This window comes from Brachyistius frenatus, unplaced genomic scaffold (assembly GCF_029030835.1).
Source record: "Brachyistius frenatus isolate BFR_SWC_R1_liver_20210118 unplaced genomic scaffold, ASM2903083v1 Contig_64, whole genome shotgun sequence".
Taxonomy (NCBI): domain Eukaryota; kingdom Metazoa; phylum Chordata; class Actinopteri; family Embiotocidae; genus Brachyistius; species Brachyistius frenatus.
In genome coordinates, this window is record NW_027210663.1 from 1,401,244 (window position 1) to 1,426,054 (window position 24,811).

The 24,811-nt window shown below is 44.1% G+C and overlaps 1 protein-coding gene across 10 annotated transcripts in view; it reads right to left on the minus strand.

Moving 5' to 3' along the window:
* Positions 1-315: 315 nt before the first annotated feature.
* The window catches only part of ncor2 (nuclear receptor corepressor 2), an 85,674-nt gene continuing 61,178 nt past the window's right edge, over positions 316-24,811 (minus strand). For 3 of the 10 annotated variants that reach the window (XM_069706714.1, XM_069706713.1, XM_069706716.1), the window contains 27 exons: positions 24,280-24,703; positions 23,070-23,214; positions 22,180-22,588; positions 20,990-21,154; positions 20,695-20,831; positions 20,403-20,502; positions 20,148-20,255; positions 19,184-19,287; positions 15,938-16,088; positions 15,667-15,816; positions 15,463-15,555; positions 14,456-14,673; positions 14,025-14,370; positions 13,655-13,858; positions 12,811-13,059; positions 11,738-11,890; positions 11,358-11,630; positions 11,061-11,244; positions 10,436-10,932; positions 8,094-8,212; positions 7,644-7,831; positions 7,322-7,456; positions 6,169-6,311; positions 5,996-6,049; positions 4,755-4,946; positions 3,617-3,796; positions 316-3,519 (listed from right to left, as the gene is read on the minus strand). In XM_069706714.1, coding sequence (XP_069562815.1) covers positions 3,323-3,519; positions 3,617-3,796; positions 4,755-4,946; positions 5,996-6,049; positions 6,169-6,311; positions 7,322-7,456; positions 7,644-7,831; positions 8,094-8,212; positions 10,436-10,932; positions 11,061-11,244; positions 11,358-11,630; positions 11,738-11,890; positions 12,811-13,059; positions 13,655-13,858; positions 14,025-14,370; positions 14,456-14,673; positions 15,463-15,555; positions 15,667-15,816; positions 15,938-16,088; positions 19,184-19,287; positions 20,148-20,255; positions 20,403-20,502; positions 20,695-20,831; positions 20,990-21,154; positions 22,180-22,588; positions 23,070-23,214; positions 24,280-24,703 — 5,318 coding nt within the window. In that variant the 3' untranslated portion in view covers positions 316-3,322. The remainder of the gene's footprint in view (positions 3,520-3,616; positions 3,797-4,754; positions 4,947-5,995; positions 6,050-6,168; positions 6,312-7,321; positions 7,457-7,643; positions 7,832-8,093; positions 8,213-10,435; positions 10,933-11,060; positions 11,245-11,357; positions 11,631-11,737; positions 11,891-12,810; positions 13,060-13,654; positions 13,859-14,024; positions 14,371-14,455; positions 14,674-15,462; positions 15,556-15,666; positions 15,817-15,937; positions 16,089-19,183; positions 19,288-20,147; positions 20,256-20,402; positions 20,503-20,694; positions 20,832-20,989; positions 21,155-22,179; positions 22,589-23,069; positions 23,215-24,279; positions 24,704-24,811) is intronic. The other 7 variants (XM_069706715.1, XM_069706717.1, XM_069706720.1 and 4 more) reach the window with 6 other exon arrangements.

The window sequence follows — 24,811 nt, forward strand, 5'->3', positions numbered from 1 at the left end:
AGTTGCGTAAGCGCAGCAGATCACAGGAGAAAAGAGCAGCGGCACATTTGGACGTGAGCGGAGGAATTATCAACCACTAATCAGCTCTGCAGCATTAGTTCTACTTACTTCCTTCAATTAAGGCACATTGTAATGAAAGCGTCTCTCTCCTGAACTTAAATACAAGCTCGTCACGCCCCCTGCTGGAACTCCACCTTCATTACTTTGGGCCCGTTAACTTTCCCTGCGGGACAAAATGAGGGGGAAAAAAACAACAACAACAGAGTTAGACTGTAAACATGCAATATCAATAAATAATATGACTCTGAGACCATGAATGGCAATAAGCTTTTTATTTAAACATTAAGGCAGTGTCTTTTTTGTTTTTCATTTTTACACTGCTATCCACAAAGCTTGCTGGTGGGCATGTAGAATTTAACCATGTGAATATTTCTTTTTGTTTTTGTAATACCAACCATGAAGCAAGCCACATAAATATTTACATCTCTTCAGTTGTATATACAATCCTTGCTATTATACAGTGGGTTATAATTAAAAAAAAAAAATTAAAAAAAAAAAAAAAAAAATTATGCACAAAATGGTTGAACAATGTATTGTTTGTCAATCCCCCAACCCACCCACCATTGGACAGTCCAGGGAAACACATCAGCAATCAACTGTGTCCTTTTTAGGTTTTGAATGATTAATTTGATTTATATTGACAACAGGTGTGCACTGAACAAACTATAAGGACATAAACAAGATGGATGCATGTTATAAATTCATTTCAGAATACTTTTAAAAACAACATATTAGTCACCAGTTTAGGGAACAGCTGGATATGGCTTAGTCTGTTTAGCGTCACATTCTTAAATTTCATCAGTGGATAAATGATAACACACGCAGAGGGACCGATGCACAGAGTGCGGTTGCATGTTCTGCCACGTCTGATAAAATTACAAACCCTCCGTCTGTCCTGATAGAAAAAAGAAAAAAAAGAAAAAAGAAAAGAGGATTCGGACCCAAAAGCATGGATGAGATGAGTTTTCTGCAGGTGAGGCATGCGAGATGCTTCACCGCCGACACATAGGATGAAGGAGGAAGAGGAGGTAGTCCTATAACAGTCATGTTTGTGTTGTGAGACTCCACTGTGACAAAAATGAACAAGCGATAAAAGGTCTTTCGAAACCGTCTGCTCAAAGTCACCGAACCGGAAACCTTCCAACACAAACTTACAGCGAGGGTGACCTTTAAAAATACTGCATGAAAAGGTGACAACATGTCAGCTAGCGTTACGTAAAACTACCAGAATGCTCTTGAGCCTCGCCCTCGTCTTCCTCTATCCCGTACAACAAACACAGGAGGTGCAATGAAGTACACTTGAAGGAGTGTCGTAGGTCTCGGTGAAGGATGCAGGTCCGGCTGAGCAGACCTGTGACACAGTTTTATCTTGCTTCAGAGGGTAAATCTACCGAGTGAAAAAGTTCAAAGCTAAGGCAGTGATGGATTTGGAAGAAAAAAAAAAGAAAAGAAAAGCACACACAAAAAAAAAGGCAGGACGTTTCATTTACTTTTTTTTTTGTTTGTTTTAGATTTCCCTGTGCGGACAATATAAACCCTGGCATGGGGGGGCGAAAAGAAAAACTTGTGCGTCACTTGGTAACTTCAGTTTTGTATATGTAAAATAAATGGCACTTAACACTAGGAATATCTCAGAACTGTACAAAATCTGCCTGGTGAGGAGTTGAGTCTCAGCGCCTCCTCTCGGCAGTAAAAGGTCAGAGGTCACAACAGCTCTTATATGGGCTTCTAGCAGGCCGGAGGAAGCCGACAATCTTACGGACCTAGGGTCGTAGAAAGATGGCTTTTTTTTTTTTTTTTTTTTTTTTGTCACCTTTTTAACGTGAGGAAACTCCGAGTGATGCTGCGGAGTTTGCCTTGAAGCAGCTTTAAGGTTGGTCTGCGACCGGCTCGAAGCGGCTTCGTCATCGTTCACTGAAATGTGATTGTCGCTTTGAGTGTGGGAGCGCTGAAGAATGAAGGTGGCCAGTCCAAAATAAAGAGAAAAGGTGTTCGAGGTTACCTCCACATATTTCTATGCTGTTCTTGAGTCCATTTTTCACCTGCCCCAGGATACACAGATTCTTAAAAAAAATTGCCATTGTGAACACATTGACAACTAAGTGCTTAATATCCAAAAACTGTTTCAACAAACACAGACATGGTTAATATAAAAACAGTGAGAAAGTGTCACTTGTCTCAGTGCCATCCATCTGGCAATTCCTCTCTCCCCACGTGGATTCCTGAAGTCAGCAGGGCTTTTCTCCAGGGCCCTCGCTAATATACGATGACATCAGCAATGAACAGCATGTTTACCCTGTAAACCAATGATATGACCCTCCCGCATAACAATCTCTGACCCCAAACCCCGAGCCCCCAAAAAGATACATCATTGCAGATAAGAGACAATAAATGACACCATCAAAAGTTCACCATCAAAATGTACTAAAGGTCTCAGCTCACCAAACACAGGACTGGACTGACAGAATTTAAAAAGGAGAAAAAAAAAAAGAAAGAACCAAAACAAGAAAAACAAGATGTTGATTCTCCTCCTGTCCCCTCGCACGTGTTGTCGTAGTGGTAGCAGTGCACAGGCCGCCTGCACCTGGAGTTCAACCGTCAAATAACACGAGAGGGGTCCTCGCTGGGCGGGCCGCGGCGCTCGGGTCAATTCTTCTGTCACTCGAGCAGCCGTCGTCAGGCTCCTGACCGGACCGGCAACGCGACCGCAGAGTCCCTTCCACACAACTGTGAGCACATCAGACCCAGAAGGTGCAGGTCAATGTGTCTGTATTTATAAGGCCAGTGAGGAAAAGTAGTAAAGTTTAAAAAAAAAAAAATACAGAGAAGTGATTTGTCCTTTAGAGTAGTCCTGGAGTGAATGCATAACACGTAAGCGCAAACGCACACATACACGCGCGCACACATGCACACACACACACACACGCACACACGCACACACTCGGGGAGCAGCAGTGTCCCACTTCATGGCTGCTGGGAGTCTCAGGTGTGTAAAAGGAGGACACGATTGTTGCTTGATGACTGATGGAGGAAATGCAGGTTGGAATGGTGTGGGCAGGTCTGCAGATGCCTCAGCAGGTGTGTGTGTGTGTGTGTGTGTGTGTGTGTGTGTGTGTGTGTGTGTGTGTGTGTGTGTGTGTGTGTGTGTGTGTGTGTGTGTGTGTGTGTGTGTGTGTGTGTGTGTGTGTGTGTGTGTGTGTGGCTGCAGCAGCACAGAGTTGGTTGACTGTTAGCGGGTCCTGTAGTACAGTGGCATTTCCGGTCACTCGCTGTCAGACAGTGTCTCGTACTGTGACATGAGCAGAGGTTTGGGCTCCTCCTCCCAGGGGCGACCCTGTCCGGGTACCGACCCGGGGCCCTGGGCCCCCTGCTGGCCGGAGGAGGGGGAATGAGCGGACACTGTCCCGCTGGGGAAACGCATGATCAGCGGGTTGCACGGAAAGGGAGTCGGTGTTGAACCTGCAAAAAGCACAGTGAAAGGATTGTTCCGACGTGTTCCAGGAAATCGTGTCCAGTCGGTTAGTAGTAAAGTAAATGTGAAATGGGGAGTTTGTACCTGCAGAGGAAGGTCGGTCCTCCCACACACGGTTGGTGAGGGGAGTTCGTCTGTTGCAGTCTCCCTCTGAGTGGACTGAGGACACGGAGGACGGTCTCTCCCCCCCTGACAGACCTGGTCCTGGGGACTTGGCCTTACGCCCATTGGAGCGCCCGCTGCCCTTTGAGGACTTCGCCCCACCTGCAGAGGAAGAGGAGGAGGAGGAAGAGCTCAGACGTGACCCTTCAGTTTACAGCTGATGATCCTCAGCTGCCTCTTATCCCATATAGTACAAGTCCCTTACAGTGTGTCCCTTTACTGTATGTAGATACGTTTAATAAAACCAGGAGACAAAACAAATAATTCAATCCTTCAGTATCTTTCATAAACTATGTTAAAAAATGTTGCTTGATGTGCCGTCATAGAAGGTTTCCTTGCAGACTCAACAGAATAATTAACTGGTAACGTTTAACACCATATTTAAAGCATCTCGGCCCAAATTAGAAAATCGCACACTGGGAAACACATGTCCTTCAAAATAAAAGCACAGTATCAGAAATGATGCATACTTCAAAAATAAAAGCTGTATGAAAGTTCCCCACAGCTTTGTTTTCCATGTACACATCTATGACCTGCTCAAAATTTCCCCGCGACCCACCATTTATGAACTTCAGTCTGCCTGATGATGTGAGATCAGTTGTAGGAAAATCAAAAGTTTGATGCAAAGTTTGGTGCAAATTCTAAAAGTGCTTTGAATTTTGTATCCAAATTCAAAGGTGGTGTGGAGGTCAGACGAGGAGTGACATGAACACACTTAATGTGTCTGAAGATTAACATGATGAGATATAAGCAACCCGAATCCCTGATTTGCAGTCACATTACTTTATAAATTTGAGGTTATTTTGAGGCAGGCTGGTGATGAAGCTAATTTCAGGCACAATAAAACTAATCTCAGTTCTTCTGTCGGTACACTGGATACATTATTTATCACACAGCTCTGTGTGTAGTCAAGACTGTTCCACAGTGTCAGACTCAGGTGACATGAGGACAACGTTAAGAGCCACTGATCAGATGACAAGGATGCAAATTATATGAAAATATATTGCAGCCTTGAATTGCACCTCGGCGAGCAAAACTAAAGTGTTTGAAGAGGCTGCACCTTGTGAGAAAGAGTCCTCGGCCCGTCCGTCCGCTGACATGCCGGAGCCCGTTGGGTTAGCAGCGTTGGATGGGGAACGTTCCTCTGACTGATCATCGTATTTACCCATTAAGGCCTTTCTTATGATGGCCTCCAGGCCTATTGAGTTACCGGGTGTCTCTGGAGCTGGGTGGCTGCGGACACTCACAGGTCCTGTGGAAGGAACGAGGGTTAAAAATGTTAGCGGGAGAACGAGGTGGTGGGTAAAGAAACCAGTACAATGAGAGGGAAAACGGTCAGGGAGCGAGAAAGACAGTAAAATGAGTTAGGCAGATAAAAAAAAAAAATAGCATCCGAGAGAAAGTAAGTGTGAAGAGATATTTTAAATGGGGTCTAGATATAAAAACAGAAGAGTTTCAACCAATGGAGATGAATATAATAACTATCAGGGAGGTGATGGGACCATGACTAAGCACAACATGAGAGCTGAGAAATGATGACGTGGTCTCTGAATCAGTATTTCAGTCTATCCTTGGGCACTATATGGGCTAGCAGTGTGGAGAGGATGCCCACAGGATGCAGTTGAAAAGGTTTTGAATTTCTCTAAAAAAAAATAAACTAAAAAAAATCGTCCATGTCCTGCATTCATCTTATGTTGCTGACGCTCTCATAATTTCCCCCCGTCTGTGTCATGTAGGAACAGAAGTCAGATTTCCTGTGTAGACGCCACCTGTCTCCTCACGTCAGGACCTGCTGTACTTGTAGTACCTTTACCCACAGTCAGAAAACATGCAGCCAACCACTGCTGTTACGATGGACATCACTTTACATGAACCGAAATCAAATGTGTCCGGTTCACTTCGGTACAAAGGCTTTGGGTTTGATAACGCAACTAAGCTAAAATGTATTTCTCATTGCCTCCCTCTCTTTCTGCTGCCTGCAGTTGATCAACAATGTTACGAAAGCGCCTACATTTTGCATTTTTATTACACAGACCAAGATCAAGTTCGTGCTTTTGACTTATTTGACCGACTTTACGAACGTGTAAAATAAATTTGTATTTAAAGAATTATGCAAACTCTACAATCTTTTCATAACGTTACCATCACCAGGAGGCTCCAGTACCAAGAAAGCCCACGTCTTGGCCTCAACATTCAGCCACTGTTCTTGTTTTACTAAAACATTTCCTCCAGTTGATAAAAGTGGTGTCTGGAGAGTCTCTTTCTAAATGTCTATCAATAATGATGAGATTTAACGATTACCTGCAGTTGTCGACGCTGGCATGTTGAAGATTTCAGTTCCTGGCTGACCAGCATCTGAAAGGGTGAACAGGGTTTCTTTTTAAAAGGTCCATTTACTTTATGAAATCACACTTGAGGCTATATTTTACTATTTTAAATTGTTTGCTTGTGCCGGTGCTGAAGTTTGGACTTACTGAAATCACTGTCGCTTCCCACCACAGTCATCTTTTTGATCATCTCCTGTTTCTTCGACTTCACAATGGCGGAGGTGCTCTCGGTCAGTTTGCTGAAGAAAGCAGGAGGCTGGGAGGTGTTGGGAGGAGAACGAGAGCCCATCCTGTGGGGGGGAGGGGTGAGGGGAGGGGTATAGATAGTGCATGGTTAACACAAACATGCTAATCTGACCTCTGACATATTCCCATCATTTACTTAATGTTGCAATGCAAAATGTTGACGTAAATATTTACAGGCAGGTTTTAAATTCAACAACTGACATGTCTAAACAGCATTTACAGGTAAATCCATTCTGACGCTGTAATTGTAAATCATCCATCCAGCCTTAATGCAAGCACATATATTTCAAATGTAATTCTTTCAGTGCCCATCCCAAGACTTGGGACCACAACAGAGCAACAGCTGCCTTGTAAACTGAGACCTCTCGGTCATAAACAAATCCTGAAATTAGGACAGCCTCCGTGACGCCCACCCAGGTAATACATCACTTAATGGCTAAAAAAAAAAAAAACATACCAACCACTTCAGCTGCAAACCTCTCAGAGAGCAACAACAATGACACAAAGGGATCATGTGGACACCTCACTGCTGCGCTCCTCAGGGACAAAAATCTCGGAGTATATAGGCATATGACACACAGCATCGTTTGGGTAGGTTAGAGCAGAAACCGAGGCATTTATATTCCAACCACAAACCAATGGGACGATTTACAGGAGGTGGTGTGCTTGAATATGAAGCTTGACAACATGCTGGAATCTCCTTTTCAGCACAAGCTTTCCCAGGGAAATGGCTAGCAGTGTGACGCTGACAACCGGAGCCCACACTCTCAATGTGGCCACAAGCCCCCCCCCCCTCCGACAGCCCCAGTGCACTGATGCCAATCCCAGGATTCTTGACCTTTGTAGCTACCATAGCAACATCCAGAGAGAGACACAGGAGCTCTCCGAGCTGCTACTCCTGATACGATGGTATTCACACAAACACACTGTACGCTGTACGACAACTAAAAGACCAAACTTTGTTTAGTTTGTTAAAATACTGGAATCCTCAACTCCACTTTCACGTGATTTCAGCCCACTAGAGTCGATGCGAACAATACATGTGAGGACGTACCCTTGCTCTCCCTGGTCGCTGGGGTAGGAGCACCCTCCCTGGACTTCAGGTTCAGAATTGGCTCCAGCAGGAGACACTGGTTCAATACCGTCATTGGAAACACTGACAGGTGACGTCTTGGGCTGAGGAGGAGACCTGAAGAGAATTCAAACAGATGGATTTACAGTAAGTATATAATGAGTCTACCTAGATGTACAGTATACATGATTAAAAAAAAAACTAAATAAATCTGCACTGAAACACATACTTAACTTGCAGTTCATTTACTGAAAAGATTAGCAAAGGGTGAAAGGCTGTGATCACATCTGACAGTGACTCCTACCGATCTCTGTTGCGTTCTCCGCAGAGGCCCTCCAGGTAGCGGGATCCCTGGGCAGACTCCTGTGAAGTGGGCGGGGGCTGGGAGGCACTGGGTGGACGGGTCAAGTCCAGGACAGGAGAGCCATGATAGCTTTGCTGTTGCTGCTGCTGCTGCTGACTCTGCCTGGTGTAGTCTTTAGTTATCACCTCCTGTTTGCACAAGGACGCGTGTCCGTCAGAGACATTGCACAACACTGTTTCGCATACAAATCCCTTGACGGTACTTGAGAATTTGATTCTAGATTGACAAGATCAACACAACACAAACTTTATCATCTTTCATCTAGTCTGTTCACCATGTTACGTTTTTTTTTTTTAAGCACTTTGAAAACACTTAAATGTTGTCATATGATTATTATTTGGATGCGATGTTATTTGTGCTAGTTGTAATGTCGTCGTTGAGCAGACTTACGCTGATGTGCTGTGCCAGGGTGACCACCCTCTGGCTGCCTTTAACACAGGGAGACGGGGGCTGTTGACCTGGAGACAGTCGCTCCTCAGACGGAGGACGGTACAGGCCGTGTGGCTGAGCTGAGAGTCAAACACAAAAGGAAGGAAGGAAGGAAACGGACACGGACGGACACACACACACACACACACACACACACACACACACACACACACACACACACACACACACACACACACACACACACACACACACACACACACACACACACACACACACACGTGTAATCAGTTTCACTTTTCAGTCTCAAGTGACACAAATTAACATCCTAATGAAAACATGCATTTCTCAGAAATGTCTGTTCACCCATGAAGATTTATGGTGGATGTTCAATTAACACATTTCATGATGCATCTGCACGAGAGCTGAAAGGGCAAAAACACTACAGTATGAATGAGCGTGTGTGTGACGAACTACTGCAGATGTCTAAATTATTTTTAGTTTTTTAGTGTAGTTTGCATATCGACCTGGCAAGATGAACTTTGAACAGAAATGATGCTAAAACCATCCATCCGTGACTCATAAATGAAGAAGTCAAATAAGTTCCTTTATGTCTCATATATTAGAGACCGTGGACAGAGTTGAAAAAAATCCCAGGGAAAATACAAAAGTGTTTACTTCATGCTATTAATAAGTCATCTATTAATCCAAAGAATGCACTCAAATTAGTCCCGTTCATATTTGGCCATAAATGATTATTGAACCATTGTGGGACTAAAACGTTCTGTCTGAATGCTCTGGAGAATCGGAGTCCATTTTAAGACTTGTTTCCTTTGAGCGTCACATCTCATTATGCGTGTTCTTACACAACTCTTGTGTATTCATCTCTGAAGAGGATGATGTAAGTTGAGTGTGGGGGGCAGGATTGCTTGTATGGACTCCCCAGAGAGGACAGGTCCCCCACAGGGGACGAGATGCTGCGCCTTTTGTTGTTAGCTAGCAATGACATAAGAGACTCGGGTTCATTTCAACAGCAGCCTACAATAGCCTGGATTTCTCTGTGGATTCTGTCTTTTAGTTTGTGAACGCATGCCAACAACGAGGTGATGATGTCTGTCTAACCGTCCCATTTGTTTTTAAAAGCATGCTTCCTGTTGACTACTGTATATGAATGAGTATATTAGCCTACGACACTCATTTGAACTCGGCATGCCATCGTTCCTTGTCCTAAAGCCTTGTGTAAATACAGATGTGATACACTGCTCTACAAGCAGAAAACGACAAAACAAAAATCACATTCCAAATGACAGACAAACTCCCAGAGGCTTGATTGAGAGAGATGTGTTGAGCGTTTGGTGTGTGCGGAAAAAAAAAAACAAAGAAGAAAAAAACAAAGTAAAAATCAGCATAGATTACAGTAAGCCATAAAGAGGAACATGCAGAGATTTGGAGGGCCAGAGGCTGTAGTACCCCCCTCCCCCTGGATGGCTGAGAGTCTCCCCATGTCCTCCTGCACTCTGGGACCCCAGGGAGTGAGTTTGATGGTTGGTAAGGCTTTCCATGTTTAATGAAACTACAATCATACCAATTTTCTGTTCACATTTAATCTCCTGGGTTGCATGTGGTCTTCATCCAACGTAGCACAATATGTTTCAAATAGATTTTGAGTATCTGCTGGAATTAGTGCCTCATAAGACATGCAGCAGGGAAGTAGAGTCACTGCATTGGTAAAGACAATTATTGTAGTCTTATTGAACATGGGATATAAAAGCCTCCTGTGGTGAATTACCTTTTCAAGCGTCGAAAACATTCTGGTCATGCCCACTTGCATGCGGTGAAATATTCTGTTTAAAGTGAGCGGCCGAATGGGAGGGAGGAGGGGTGCCACATGTGAAAGTCAAGTCACATCCTCTACGAAAAGAAAATGAAGATAAGCAGCAAAGGATGTTCCGCCTTAATGTCCCACCAGCTTTAGCTTCCTTAAAGGACACCCAGGATTTTTTTTTTTTTTTTTTTTTTTATATATAAATGGAAAATTTAATCATTAGCCATCATAATTTAAACTTGTAAACTGCCTTTTCTAATTTAAGCCAGTTATGTCCAATTTGGATGGGCTAAAGTTTTGTTTTTCAGTGGGCTCCCTTGGTGGTCTTTAAGTCTGTAAAGAAAAACTAACAATAAAACTGGGGAAAAAAAGCCAAAAAATTATAGCGTAAAAATTAAAAAAAAATGTAAATGAATTGGGCTGATTTGATAATGCCAATCACCACAGCGTGCAATAGGCCACAGACTGACGGGGGAGGGTCTGGGTGATGAGGGGGACCCTGGGATCCAGAGCGTCTTACCATCAGTGGCGCTGCTGGCAACAAGCGAGCCCGTCTCTGGCATCCCCGTTTCACAAGAAATTTGACGCATAATAATCGCGTTTATGAAGTTGGCCGCAGTCATGGTGGTCTTACCGAGTGCTCGAAGCTCTTGTTCCTGAATGGACATCTGTTTGTTTTGAGTCTTTTCCCTACAAGGTGTACCGCTTTCTCCACGGCCAGGAGGGTTATCCGACTGGAGAGGCAGCAGGTGCTGGGTACGGCCTGAAGCCGAGGAATAAGAACCTGGGTATATTCCTCCTGGGCTGGGGATAGACAGCTTGGGGTCCGATTTACTGGAGGGCCCGTGCTGGTCCTGCACATGCTTGGGTAGGCCTCCCCTGTTTTTGCCTCCATCGCGACTCTGCTCTTTGGCTACACTTGAGTCCATAGCAGGTGGGTAGGCCTCGGGGGGCAAACCTGTCCTTTGGAGGTGGCCCGGGTAACCTTGGTAGCGGGATGACCCTGAGGACATGGACCTAGCAGGCCAAAAAAAAACCACACTTAAAAAAAACATGGCAATCAAAATGTTCTTGTTAGAAGATTTTAACTTTGAAAACTGTCCCAAGTAAAGTTTTTATAAAAACACAACTAGAATGCAGTTTACCGTAAGACAGATGAGCTGGAGTGCTCATTGACAGAAAGACTTTTGCCCCCAGTGTTGTGCAGGACACTTGGCCTCTGCTGCACGTTCTCCTGGGTGCGAGGTGATACTGGCGAGTGCTGGTGGCTGTATGGTTGGGAGGAAGGTCTCATGCTGCTGCTGCTGCTTGCCAAGCTGTGCTCCGTACCTGACGAGCACAAACAGACTCATTTACCTTTCCGAGCACGTGACCGTGTTCTCAAACGGTGCTGCTGAGATGTGACTTCAAGGAAAATGAAAAGCAGTATCTCCTCCACACACCTGGTCGCCAGATAGGAGCGTGCTCCACATTCCCAAGAGAGCCGCCCTTCTCCCTGTCACGCTCTCGGTCTCTGTCTCTCTCTCGGTCCCGGTCCCTTTCCCTCTCTCGGTCTCTCTCTCGTTCTCTTTCCCGATCTCTCTCCCGGTCCCGTTCGCGCTCCCTCTCCCTCTCCCTCTCCCGCTCTCTGTCCCTCTCCCGCTCCCTGTCACGTTCACGGTCTCTTTCACGCTCTGAAGATGAGCCTTGCATTTTGTTCATGTGTGAGGAGCCAACTGTACAGAAAAAAAAAAAAAAGGGAAAAAGAAAGCATTATAAAAAATAATAATAGTGCAACATATTTAAGCTGTAGGTGAGTTTGCTTGTATGAACTGCATTGTACCAGGTGAGATGGGAGAGGTGGTGTAAGGCCTGCCGGGGAAGGTGGTGCTTGTCCCGGGGATGTAAGTGATGCGATCCATTGGCGAGCCAGCTGTCCCTGCAGAGGGAGGGACCAGGACAGGTAAGTGTGGCACCTGAGAAAGATCGATGATCCCTAGGGAGCAGAGAGAAGAGAAGGGTCACAAACTACCAAACAGCTGGTCCAGATGTGTTGGTGTGGAGAACAGGTAAACAAAGCTTAACACTACTTTTCATATCCACCCACATCACAAGATGATATGCAGCTCCAACAGTAAACTAACTTTTTGCCAAGAGTAATGCAGCCTGTCAACATGAAATGATTAATTAATTAATGATCACTAACAACTACATCTTGCAGAAAATATTAGACTATCAACACAGGCAACAATGCTTATGAGGTAATAAATGAGAGATTACCTGTTTAGATTCTGCTTTAGTGAGTCTTTCAAAGCAAAGTCACTGAGGAATGATGCAACACCTGTTCCTGTTAACACTTTGACTTCTGGTTTGTTGGATTTAATCCTCTATTGCATTTTATTGGAAACCAAACTGACTCAGTGCTCCCTTCATGACAACTTTTCAGCAAATTAAATGTAACTTTTTTGTATTGTCAATTTATTTATAAAAAAAAAATAAGTGCTGCAGCTAATTAACTTTGGCAACATAAATGCCAATTACAAATATGCCAATGAATTTCGACAACCAACCGTCAGATTATTCCTCCTCTCCAGAAGTGACTGATTACTTTTACTCTAACTGCTGATTGATACTGAACACCAGCTGACTTTAATATAGACATTGCACTATTAATGTATTATCTACCCGAGTTAGGTACACAGTTAAGTAGGCCATGAACAGAACTGCACATCATATTTCACTTTACACGTGGTTCTATTATAGAATAAAATCCAGGCAACATGAACCCTGCTGTTGTTTCGGGATGGGAAGGGCTGTCAAAAAGCGCCAACAACTTGCCAGACATCTTAAAAAAGCCAGTGTGAAGACAAAGTAACACAAATGAGAGAGCTGGGGGGACTCCATTAGTCTTATTACCACGTGGGGCTGCAGAGTAGGGCAGAGAAAGGGGCTGGTCTCGTGGAGTGAGGCCCCTCAGCAGGTCTGAGCGCTGCGCGGCCATGGCAGCAGCTGCGGGCCACTGGTGCATCTGCTGAGAGGTGATGTAGTCGTTGAGCAGCGTCTGGCGGTTCTCCAGGGCGGCGGTGTCGGGAAAGCCACGGATGAGGTAGGGGTAGGGATGAGGGTACGCCGGGTTGGGAGCTAGGTGGCGAGGCAAGTAGTAGGCTGTTGTGTATAAAGAGAGGGAAACGTCTGTCAGGAAATCATTCATCTTGGACTACATAACAAATCAAAGTTTTTACAGCCCACACAGATGTTTGCGTTTATTTGTCTTGTTTAAACTATTCTCAGGACTGGGTGGGCATGTACACACTGTGGCGGATTGACATCCTCCTCCTACTAAACTCTTTTGTCTCCCTTGTTAGGCTGTGTTCAGACCGACAGGCCTTCCAGAAAAACACAGCAAGGGGCTACGTTGGTATGACTGTACTGAAGATGAAATACAAGGAAGGATTATAAAGAGACACTGGTACGCAACTGATGTTCTCGGGTGACAAAGCACCGCTGAGCCAAAATCTGCCAGACTATAGCCCTCTTCCTGCAACAACACAAGGCTCTCAATGCTGCATTTTTGATGCACCAACACACAGGAAGTCTTTATGATTATTGCGTCGCCCAGCCTCAAATAAATAGAGGTCTATTTAGATCAGATAAGTTGAAAACAGCTGAGAGAATGTACAGAGCCTTCATGGAAAATCAACCAAAATAAAGAATTACATGTTATGACCTTTTGTTAATTGACTTTGGACTGTGTCTGTACCTGGGTCAATAGGGATGCCACGGGGCAGCGATGCAGGATCAAATGCTAAGGGGATCTGACGGTAAACGTCTGTAGCTCCGAGACCCTGCAGCAGACGCTCATAGCTCTGTGGGTCCGCCACACCAGAGAGCGGTGACTTGGTGGCACTCATCTCTCTGGGGGTCGGTGTGGCTTTACGTTCCTGTGGCGGGTTCTTACTGGAACCTGAAGTAAAAACAGAAGAGATTGATGTACGATTTTTGTGGAATGAAGGGTAAATTATCTTGATCTAAAGTATTTTAACACAATTCCACATGTTACATACCAGATCTATTTTCTATGCCTGCTATGAATCAATCTTATATCAATTTTCTACCTGAAATATACCCACCCTCATGCTGCCTTTGGCTTGCCTCCCTGGACAGCGGGGAGCCACGATGTGAAGGTCCAGGATAAGGAGACCTTAAGGCGCCTTTTTCCTCGTAGCCCACTGGGCTATGATGGGCCTTGCCTCCTGGCTCTGACCCCAGTGTAAGGGGAGAAGAGCGGGCTATGGGGCTCGCCGTACTGACCACGGCACTGGGCCGCCCTTTAGGTGCCTCTTCATATCGACCCCTCTCAGCCCGCATCTCCAGGTGGGAGGGTGTGTTGTGGTAGGAACGTGGTGAACTGGCTATGATGGAGCGGACATCGTGACGTTTCCCTGAACCAGTTGCTTCCTGCTTCATGGATGTTCCCTGAAGAGATGCACAACAGGAAATTATGTGCTAAGAAACATTAAGGGTTGAATAGCCTGGACATGTGTTACTAGCGAGTGTGTACCTGTGCTATGATGCCCTCCTTGGCAGGCTGTCTGAGCTCCTCCCTGGGAATGAGATGGATTGAACGGCCAGCCTCCTTCACCGTGGGCACGATGGCCTCTCTGCCCTTCATGGGGTCAGAATGTGAGCCAGGTCCTCGGGGTGGGGAGCTCTCTCTTTTCATCTGCTTAGCCTCCCTCCTCAGGTAGCCGTCCTGAGGGTCCAGATGACGAGGTATACCTGAAATTTTAAGAATACGTCAACTCTCTTTCTCGTCAAACAACATTGGGCACCACATTTCAAATGTCTTTTCATAATATAGCCAGAAGGGAGCAGAGAGATGGAGAACAGACACAGCAGATATAAAGAAAGATTCTGATTTATCAGCTCAGCCCAACCAGCAGAGTTTTGAGAGCTGCTTCATCTGCTACTATCTCTGACAGATGATACAAGATGGTTATCTGACTTGACTGCTAAAGGACAGATAAATATGAATATCAACATGAAAATACGTCTGCCAGCGGGAGATTTCTGGTAAACTAGCACAATCTGGTTCTTGTAAGGGAAAAAGTAAAAGAAAAATCTGTCTTTCTCTGCAGCTTTGCCAAGTGAGTTTTGAGAGCGCAACGAGTGACTCCCACAAACACGGACGATGTATAAAGACATTAAACAGCATTATGTTGCAAACAGATACTTTCACGTTCAGTTTAAAGATTCAATGTGCTGCAACATCTTAAACACTTTTCTCAGTAACAACTGGGTCACTTTGATCCGCCATGCTTATAATACATATAATCATGCACGCGTCCCTCAATCCACTGCGACTGGTAAAACAATGCCAGTCTGCTTCTCTTCTGAAATCATCAATAAACACACAGTGCATTTAAATGCTTCTTTAATGTGTGCTGAGCAGAGATTAGGAAACAAATCTCCCACCAGGAGGGTTTGAGAATTTGATTCAAAATGAATACATATTGAAAAAGAGAATAAAATCACATTTTCGTGTTTTATACTGAAGCGTTATCCTACCTTGCGAGATGGAACCACGGATGTGATGAGCGTCCTTGTAAGGTGTGTGGTGCGGACTGTCTCTATCATGAGGCATGGCTCGACCAATCAGACCTGAGGTGGAAGAAGAACGGGAGTAGAGAGATGGAGGACTCTAGTAAATAATTCCAGTAATGAGAGTCGATTATCGTTAAATGAATGTGGTTAAGAGGGGTCATGTCTTACCCTCACAGTTGGCAGCAGACAGCGAGTCCCTCATAGGCAGTCCTCTAGAGATGCCTCCCTCCATAACATCGTAAGGCCGCTTCAGGCCTAGAAGCTCCCCAGACTGCCCCGGGCCTCTGCACTCATCTTTGGGGGTCTGAGATGGTGGACCTACAAATTGAGATGTAATAATTTGCATGAATAACTCCAGGCGCCGTATCTCGCTTGCAACTGGAAAGCCTTTGTTATGCCATGGTGACCCTGACACAGTGTGCCTCGCTGATGTACTCACGGTCATATGTGAGAATGTGCGCACTGATGCCCTCATAGACCACGTGTCCTTTCGACAGCGCCTCATCCCGCTCCCTCTCAGCTCGGCTGGCACTGTCCTCTGTGATTAGACGTGTTATGGTTCCCTTATATAGCACATCAGCCGGCGTCCCCTGTGGTGACGAGAGAAGAAATGAGACACTTTGTCATCTCAGTGTGCAACAGCCCTTAAAAAACAGTCTCATCATTATTTTGATATGACAAATTAAAGCAAAGATTTATAAGCGAAGGCCTTGACTATCAGCAAACTCCATTAACACGCCTCACCTCTGTCAAATTGGACAATTTTCAGAACCAAATTTGAATGTCAAAAATGAAAAACATCAAGCCTGATACAGATAAAACTATGTGGAATTTGTCTTTACAGGAAGCCTTTGCATTTGGATCCCCCTTTCCAGCTAACGGCACAGCTCCCAATAACAAAGCTGAAATATATATGTCAGAAGCAGTTAATTACACTGTTGGATGAAGGTTGGGTTTAATCTGGGGCTTCTCCTGTTTAATATATGACTCATACCTCTACTAAAGATGTATTTCTTATATCCTAAACTGCCCCTATTCAGGACTTGCACAACCATGAAAAACCCAACAGTGGCAACAATAAACATTCGCACAACCGGTGCAATGAAAACAAATGTTATATCACGAGTGTTATGTTACAATGGCCTCATTCAATAAAATAACCAATATCTTGTTAGATTAAAAAACATAGAAAGGCCAATAAGGAGTCACACTGTAGGTCAATAATGACAGTTATGGTACAGTTAGTGTGGGAGCACTCTTTGCTTTTCTTCTCAGGATTGTTAAGGGTGGAGCAACAGTAAGCTGTTTAACTGTGATGCATATTGTAGAGTTTGTTATGTGTAGAATGTGTACTGCATTTCTTTAATTGTTTTTAATCACAAAAAATATTTTTTTTGCAATGGTGACATAACAGGGATCCAAAAAAAGTAAGTAAACAAACACACTTCTTCGAAATACAGAGTAGTACTCCCAGAAGAAGCGGAGGTGCAGCCACTTGGCAACAGTAGATGACAACAGGCAGCTTTTTCAAAACTTGAGTCACATCACTTGTTCTCAGAATATGATTCATATTTCTACACTGCCAGGTGAAGGGTTGAGAGTAGGAGTAGACGGTTGACTCAGAGACACAATAGTAACTGAGACCACATTTATAGTCTGCTGATTGCAGCCTTTCCAGGAAGATGCTGCTAAAGGTTGAGGGCCAGACTTGTTAGGGTTTGCATAATGGGGGGGTTTCTGTTTACAGGATCAGATAGCACTGACTGAAGCAGTCCTCATCTACTCCTTAAGAAAATACATCATTGCTATATCTGAGCGCTTACAAACACACATCTATTAATCAATCAAGCTGCAAGGTAAACAAATAAAGCAGTCGCTGTCCAACGGGACTGATAACACTTTGTTGTTCTCACTTTTTCCTTTTACTAATCTACCGTGGTGCTAACCAGCCCCCTCAACACTCGTTCTCACTTGCTGTGCCAGTTGGATGTGATATTACAGTGGGCATATCAATGACTGGGTTTAGCCAGCATCTAGAGTAAAGAGATAAATAAAAGAGGGAACAGAGGGTACAGTGTGTACCTGTTGCTAGGGTGACAGGGGCACTCAAGAGCTGTGGTTATGTCACAGCACCAGGGAAATCCAGCAGCCACAGCACTTGGTCTGCCGCATGATCTCTTATACCAGTGCTGCTGCGCTCTCTTTCATAAGTACACAGCTCAAATGCTGCTAAATTTGACTGTAGTGCTTTGAACTGTGTGATCAGGGGCCAATGACTGCATCAATATGAACAACACTGGTGATAACCATCAGGAGAGGTTGGGAGTAATTAAAAATAATGAGCGTGGCTTGTCTGTGTACAGCCGTACAAGCCACGTATATCATGACCCTTAACTAAGGCTGGATGTACTGTATTTAAATAATGTTTGATGCTAGTAGTTATACCTGACTTCGATACAGCTTCCTGAATGATACTTTTTTGATACTGATTTTATAAAATCCATTTTAACAAAAAGAAAATTACATTACACGTTATGGTAGAAATCTTTAGTTTTCGTGGAGTTTCGAGGGGGAGAGCAAAATCCGGTTTTACAGATGTCACCCAAGCGTCTCAAATGCGAACCATCGCTGGACGCAACAATTTACTGACGGTCCCTGAACGCCTCACATGCTATTGGTAGATGGTTGCTAACCGGCGGCACACAGAGAAGCTCGAGTCACTGCTGCACATAAAACTTAAGACAGGTATGATGCCAAAAACTAGTTTGAAAAGAGTGAAATACGGCAGTTTAAGATTTAGCTATAGGTTCAGACTCAGTGAATATTCTCATTCTGGGCAGGTACAGCCTTTATATGGGAAATGCTCAATTGTTTCACTGACACTGATGAAATTTAATTCTGCGTAAACATAGCAAAACTTATGTTTTAAATGGAAATGTGGTACCGAATAACATGACATTTCAGTCAGTCGGTACCATAAAAGTTTGTTAACCAGCTTGAACCTTAACACAGTTTGGTGTTCGATTCAGTTCACAATTTACATTTAGTTAATCAGTCACTGACAAATCACATTAACCAGAGCACATCGCTTTAGTAAAGTAAGAATGGGCCAAATTGAATCTTAGATATAGTAGCAAGTCTCTCCTGAACCTACATAATGGATCATTTGCAAAGGCTCACTTTAGTGACTTATTTCAATGAATTTCAGAGGTTGTTCAGAAGTTCTCTAAATAAAAGGGGAAGAGAACTGTTCGCCGGTTGTCTGTCGTAATGTACTACTCAAACTTAAACACTGTCAGCAGAATATTCATAACGCAAACACACATGACAATATCCCCACCCAGCACAACAGCACATATACAAAACTCTGTTGCAATTCTGTTGTTAAATCATATCTTAATGACATAATCTACAGATAATTCCACTATTAAAAGGAAATAGAAAGGGCATGATTAAGGAGGCCCAGAAAAAGATGTCTCCACCAAAAGCTATTGTCTGAATGTAAAGTTATTCACCTCTCAAACGTACCAAAATTAACATAGAGATCAAGTGTGGAAAGAAAACATCGGTTGTGTAGAAAATCAGCAGGAAGAGACAGAAAAAAACCTTGACTAGGACATTTCTAACTTCTGTACAGCAAACTGAAAGAAAGGACCAAGGACCTACTTCAGTGGTCTGAGCTCACCTGAGTAATGGAGCCCCCTCGGTAGGAAATTGAAGAATCTGGATGCATTCTGGTCCCTGGGATGCCCTTAGTGATACTACCCCCCTGAACGGCTGGAATAGAAGCTGTATGGACAGAAGGAGATCGATTTTCGTCACTATAATTCAATGTGTGAAACTGTTTAAAGAGTAAAACACAATGTAAACAAACATTGGGAATAAAAGTTTGCAAAACGTTCTGCAAGGTTGGTTATAAAGCAAAATATTTACAATTCTAATTTTCAGTCTGAACACTGTACATACTGATGTTAAGAGTGAGAACATGGTTCTCGATACTCTTCCACTTGTATTTTAAAAAGGAAAACTGCAGTGTTGAGGCACCACGGTCTGTAATTGCAGCTTTAAATTTCCCTGAGTACGTGTCTACCAGCATCACACGCACAGATTCGGGCAGAGTCTCCCATTCTTCACATCCTCTCAAGCTCTGTCAGATTAGATGAGCTTCAGAGAACTCAACTCCCCGCCGATTTTCAATTGAGATTTAAGTCTAGCCTGGGTCACTCAAGTACATTCAAAGACTTGTCTTCAGGTCACTCCAGTGTGGTCCTTGCTGTCATGTTGAGAAAGTGGATCTTTACAGTATAACAGTGTTGAATAGAAACTGGAAAAACTCATGACTAGACTTTGTTATTGTGGGGTGTATGGCATCTTGACGGATCACACACACACACACACACACACACACACACACACACACACACACACACACACACACACACACACACACACACACACACACAAAATCATTGTTTTAAAGGAGATGTGTGATGGGAATAACAATTGGAAAAAATAAGTGCATTTTTTTTATCAATATCATTGATATGATTCTTTACCCCCCTATACAGGAGAAGGGAAAATACAAAGCTCCAATACCATATTAAGGTATATTGAAATCAAACAAAGAGGGGGAAAGATGGGGCACCCACCACGTCCAGCAGCACTATCATGAGGCGCCCCCTGGATTGACAGGTTATCAGGTTGTGAGGACGAGCTGTGAGGGGACAACTGTTCCTGCTTCACCACTGGGAAAGTACCTGTACAGGATGAAAAAAGCAAGGAATGAACAGAGAGATGGTTTTAAGAAAGGCACATGATCAGAACTCAATATTAGTGTGACGGTTGTATCAGAAGTTGATAGCGACATTTAAAGAAGAAAAACAGAAGTCAACAAATCCCCTCACCCATTTTCCTCTGATCCATCCACGATAACCCCATCTGTGTGGGCGTCATCTTTCCATGGTCCAACCCATGAGCTGGACTGTGCAACTGCACGGGGGTGCCCTAAAAAACACAAATTTGGTCATAATGGTAATATACACCATCACTGCTCTAGCGTATGTATAAATATCTGAACAATTTATGCACCAAAATCCAAAGTGTGCAGCTAAGAAGTCTACTGAAATTTCATAATTTATGTAGGTCAACTAAATGAACCCATAAAGTTTTTGTTAGCTTTTGTGTATGGTGTTATACCTGTGTGATAGAGCCTCCTGGCTTGGTGGAGGAAATGAGAGGTGGAGGCTCTGGCATTGTGAGGGGTCTCACTGCTGCGAGTCTCCCACTGTCCTGTGGCAGACCGGAGAGCGAAGAGTGGCCTGCTTGCTGGAACGCTGGCAGACATAAGAGATTATGAGATTTGATTATTGGCAAAGGGTTTCTCGATGCACTTCAGTGTCAGGAGGTTGTTCCCATAATATATCTGACAATATGTCGTATAGGATGCTTGCAAAGAAGAAACAGATAGAAGAGTGCAGAGAAGAAGACTCACAGTTGAAGTGGAGCAGGTGCTGGTCGTGACTGATCTTGGCCATGTCTCGGGGGGACATGGGGTAGGGGGAGAGAACTGGGCGACCCAAGTTCGAGGTCCTCAGATCATCGGGGCCCAGCGCCTGCTTCTTGGCTTCACCATGTGGAGAGAAAGCTCGGGACTTTTCTGGAACATCAACACAGAGAGAGAGACGCGATTACCATACAGCATTCAAGTCGATCTCCGCTGATACAAAAAGGTGTCTTTTTGACTCCTATATCTCACTATTGTCGACACCTTTGTCACTGTCATCATAGTGAGGACACAGAAACCCTCATTCCACTTTCTAGCCTTTGAATTGTACAATATAATATATAAAAACCCATTGCTAATGTTTATTTTAAGGCACACAAGTAGAATCCAGCAGAGTAGGTGAGTGCACTTCAGTATACTACGGGTGTGAAACGTCCATCACCACATTGTGTTCACCAGCAGAAAAATTGCTCATAAAATTCAGCTTGAATATGTCTCCACCTGCCCTCATGACAGGTATAAAAGAGCTTTTTAAGTATTTTTCCTTTCTGAAAATGAATGAAAAAGCAGCTGCAGTACTTTAGAGTTCACAGCTGCGGTGCCCAGGTGGTTATAAAAGACCTGTCTTTGTCCTGACTGTTAAAAAGTCTTGCACTGGGCTCTCACAGATTCTCATTCCACAAGCTTACAGTAAGTGCACTGAACTAGACTATATTCCCTTCTGGGTCAATAGCAATACCAGATCATTTATCAGTTCCTGCTCCACCAGTGTCCCAGAAACACTTCAATACCCTGAACACTGGAGAACACAGACTCAAGGTTAGAGCTTGTAGCAAGGACCAACTAAGTTAAACTAGATCAAATGCTACTGGAACTGCATGTTGTGCAGAAATTTCATTAACCTCCATTTTCTTATTTCATTATTCCTCTGATCATGTTTTCGTAAATCGATTTATTCGGCTCATTTTTAAAACTGAAAACACCACGACATGCGGAAATGCGTCCTACAGTAGTGAGACTATGGCTTAGAGTCAGAGAATAACGGCATTGGAAGAAAAAACAAAGGGAGATTAATGTGCTGGAAATTGTGAGAGGAGTTCCCACATTGTTAACTTTAGCAGCTTAATGAGTTTGTAGGTAATAAGCGTAGTTTTCTGGAGTGATGGAGGTGTGCGTACCATCCTTTTCGCTGGTGGAGGGGCTGCGTGGGCGAACACGAGGGCTGCTGCAGTGAAGAGCCTCCCTGTCTCTGTCTGGCTGCGGGGTGTAAGGCTGCTGTTTACCTGGCTGGCCTGAAAGCAGCTGCAGCTGCTGCTGCTGCTGTTGCTGTAGCTGGTGCTGTAGGTGTTGCTGTTGCTGCTGTTGCTGTTGTTGCTGCTGTTGCTGCTGCTGCTGTTGTTGTTGTTGTTGCTGTTGTTGCTGCTGCTGCTGCTGGTGGTGGTGCTGCTGGTGGTGCTGTTTGATGTCCTGAGAGGACTCTCCATGAGCCATGGTGATCTGTTGCTGGTACAGTGCCAGGGCGTGTGGGGGCAGCACCGCCTTCCCACCACCACCCCGCTGACTGCCCTGCATGGAGGCTTCTGGCATCTGCACACAGGACGAGAGGGAAATTAAAAAAAAAAGGTTACACACATGCCACACACAACACAGGCCCACTCCTAGCTGGCATTTGACATATGGTTAGCCACATACAGTATCTGATAAACATGATAGCTCATACGCAGCTCTTATTTCTTGGTAAGCTAAAGTTTCCCTAATGCCTGGCATCTCCTTTCTTCTCCACAAAGCAATCCTATCCCATCATCCTCCATCTGGCTACCTTATCTTAAACAAATATGACTTAACAATTTCACATGCTATACTGTTATCTCTATAAGCAGAGATACAGGGATAGCATTGATACCACTGCAACTGAGGAGTGAGAGTGAGTATATGTGTGTGCGTTTGCAAAATCAGTTTTCTGTTATAAAAGACTACTTTGATCAAAGACACTTTCCAAGGCTGTAAAAGCTGTGATGCTCATCACTTAACTGTTGTAAGATGTGCGAGTAAAAAAAAATATACACACCGAAACACCCCAAATATAACTCACAATAGGTGGTATAGCCGCAGCCCTCTGTTTGAGCTGTTTCAGGTCCATGGGCTTCTGTAGGGGGGATGATATGACCCCATCGTGACTGTAGTTTAGCAGGCTTGGCCGTGGAGAATTCATTCTACACACACAGACAAAGAGAAGTTAGATGGATTGAAGAGGAGGATGAGAGTAGAGGGTACAACATATCCTGTTTAGTGTTTCCGCCTACGGATGTACTACCAAATGTCCACAAACTGCCCAGTGTAATTTTCTTTCCCCATATGAAACCAAATGCAACAATTCATCTGAGAACTTTAAAGGGGGAAAAACAACAACAAGAAAAAAAGTACAGCTTCTATCTGTGTTTATATCCCACACGCCTACTATCCTATTCCCCCAGGAGACACAAGACACATTCACAAATCCTCACTCAAAAAAAAAAAAAGTTAAAGCATTCAATTTATGGAGAGGAAGCAGAAATATATGGCGGGTGTGTGTGTTGACAGAGTCGGAGACTGTGGAAAAGAATTACAAGTAAAAATCCATATCCATGTCTCACAACATCTGTCAAGAGCACACAACATACTCTGAATCACAGACAGACACACACACACTGATGCACAAGAGGGTATACACACTCACAAACACACACACACACACTCCCTTTGTTTGCTTTGGCAGAGAGGGCAGCGTTTCCCTCAGCTCTGCCAGTACATGCAGTCTGCTGTCATGGAAAAAATTGGACAAATACCGTGCAAACAAGACTAATCACTCCTCCCACACACTTTTGACACTCATTTCTAGTGGCCTCATTCGCAGACACACACAACATATATATGTATATATATATATATATATATATATATATACAGTAAATATATATTTGCATTCATTCAAGGAGTGCACATAAAATTGTTGGTTGACAGAAAAGAGCAACTTGTGGTATACTCACAAGTGGCTTAACAAATATGGTTTCACACAGTGTAGCTAGGCAACTAATACCACTTCAAAACCCTCACTGCTTTGTTTTCTAATGTTTGCTGTGGTAAATCAGAAAGTAGGACACCTGGTAAACCACTCAAAATCCAGAAGCTCTTTGACACTAAAAATCTAAAAATTCCATAAGATGTCAAATGAAGCAGGAAAGAAGCAAGAAACAAACAATCGAATTTCCACTTCTATATTTTTTGCTCAGAATTTTCACCTGTTCTTATCCAAATTGTCTGTCTCCTCCACCTCATCAGCGCTGCAAGTGGCACTGGAGTCACTGTCCCCATGGGAGCCAGTTTTGGCTGCATGGTCCTTCTTGGAGCTCTTGGTGGAGCTTTTGACTTCCTCTGCCTCTGCTGTGGGAGGTTTTTTATCTGTGGCATCGCTGGGTACTGCTGGCTGCTCTTTGTAGGGCTCCCCTGCCTCAATCTTTATCTCCTGCTTGATGACTGAGTCTGCATCCTCCTTGACTGGAGGTTTCTCGTCCACTGCCTGGCCCGGGTCTGACCGGGTCTCCTCCTTGTTCCCGGGGTTGGAGCTGCCCTTCGACCTGCCTGAGCCTTCCTCCTTAGCCTTACTGTCCTCGGACGAGTGCGGCGAGGGCAGGCTCTCTGTGTCAGAGCTGTTGTTGGCTCCACCTGGCAGGGACAGGGGACAAAATGAACCACAGATTAGACTGTAAATCATGTTTGATCTCTTTGTCCTTTTCGCTTCCATCTTTTTTTGCTAAACCAGATTCCTTACAG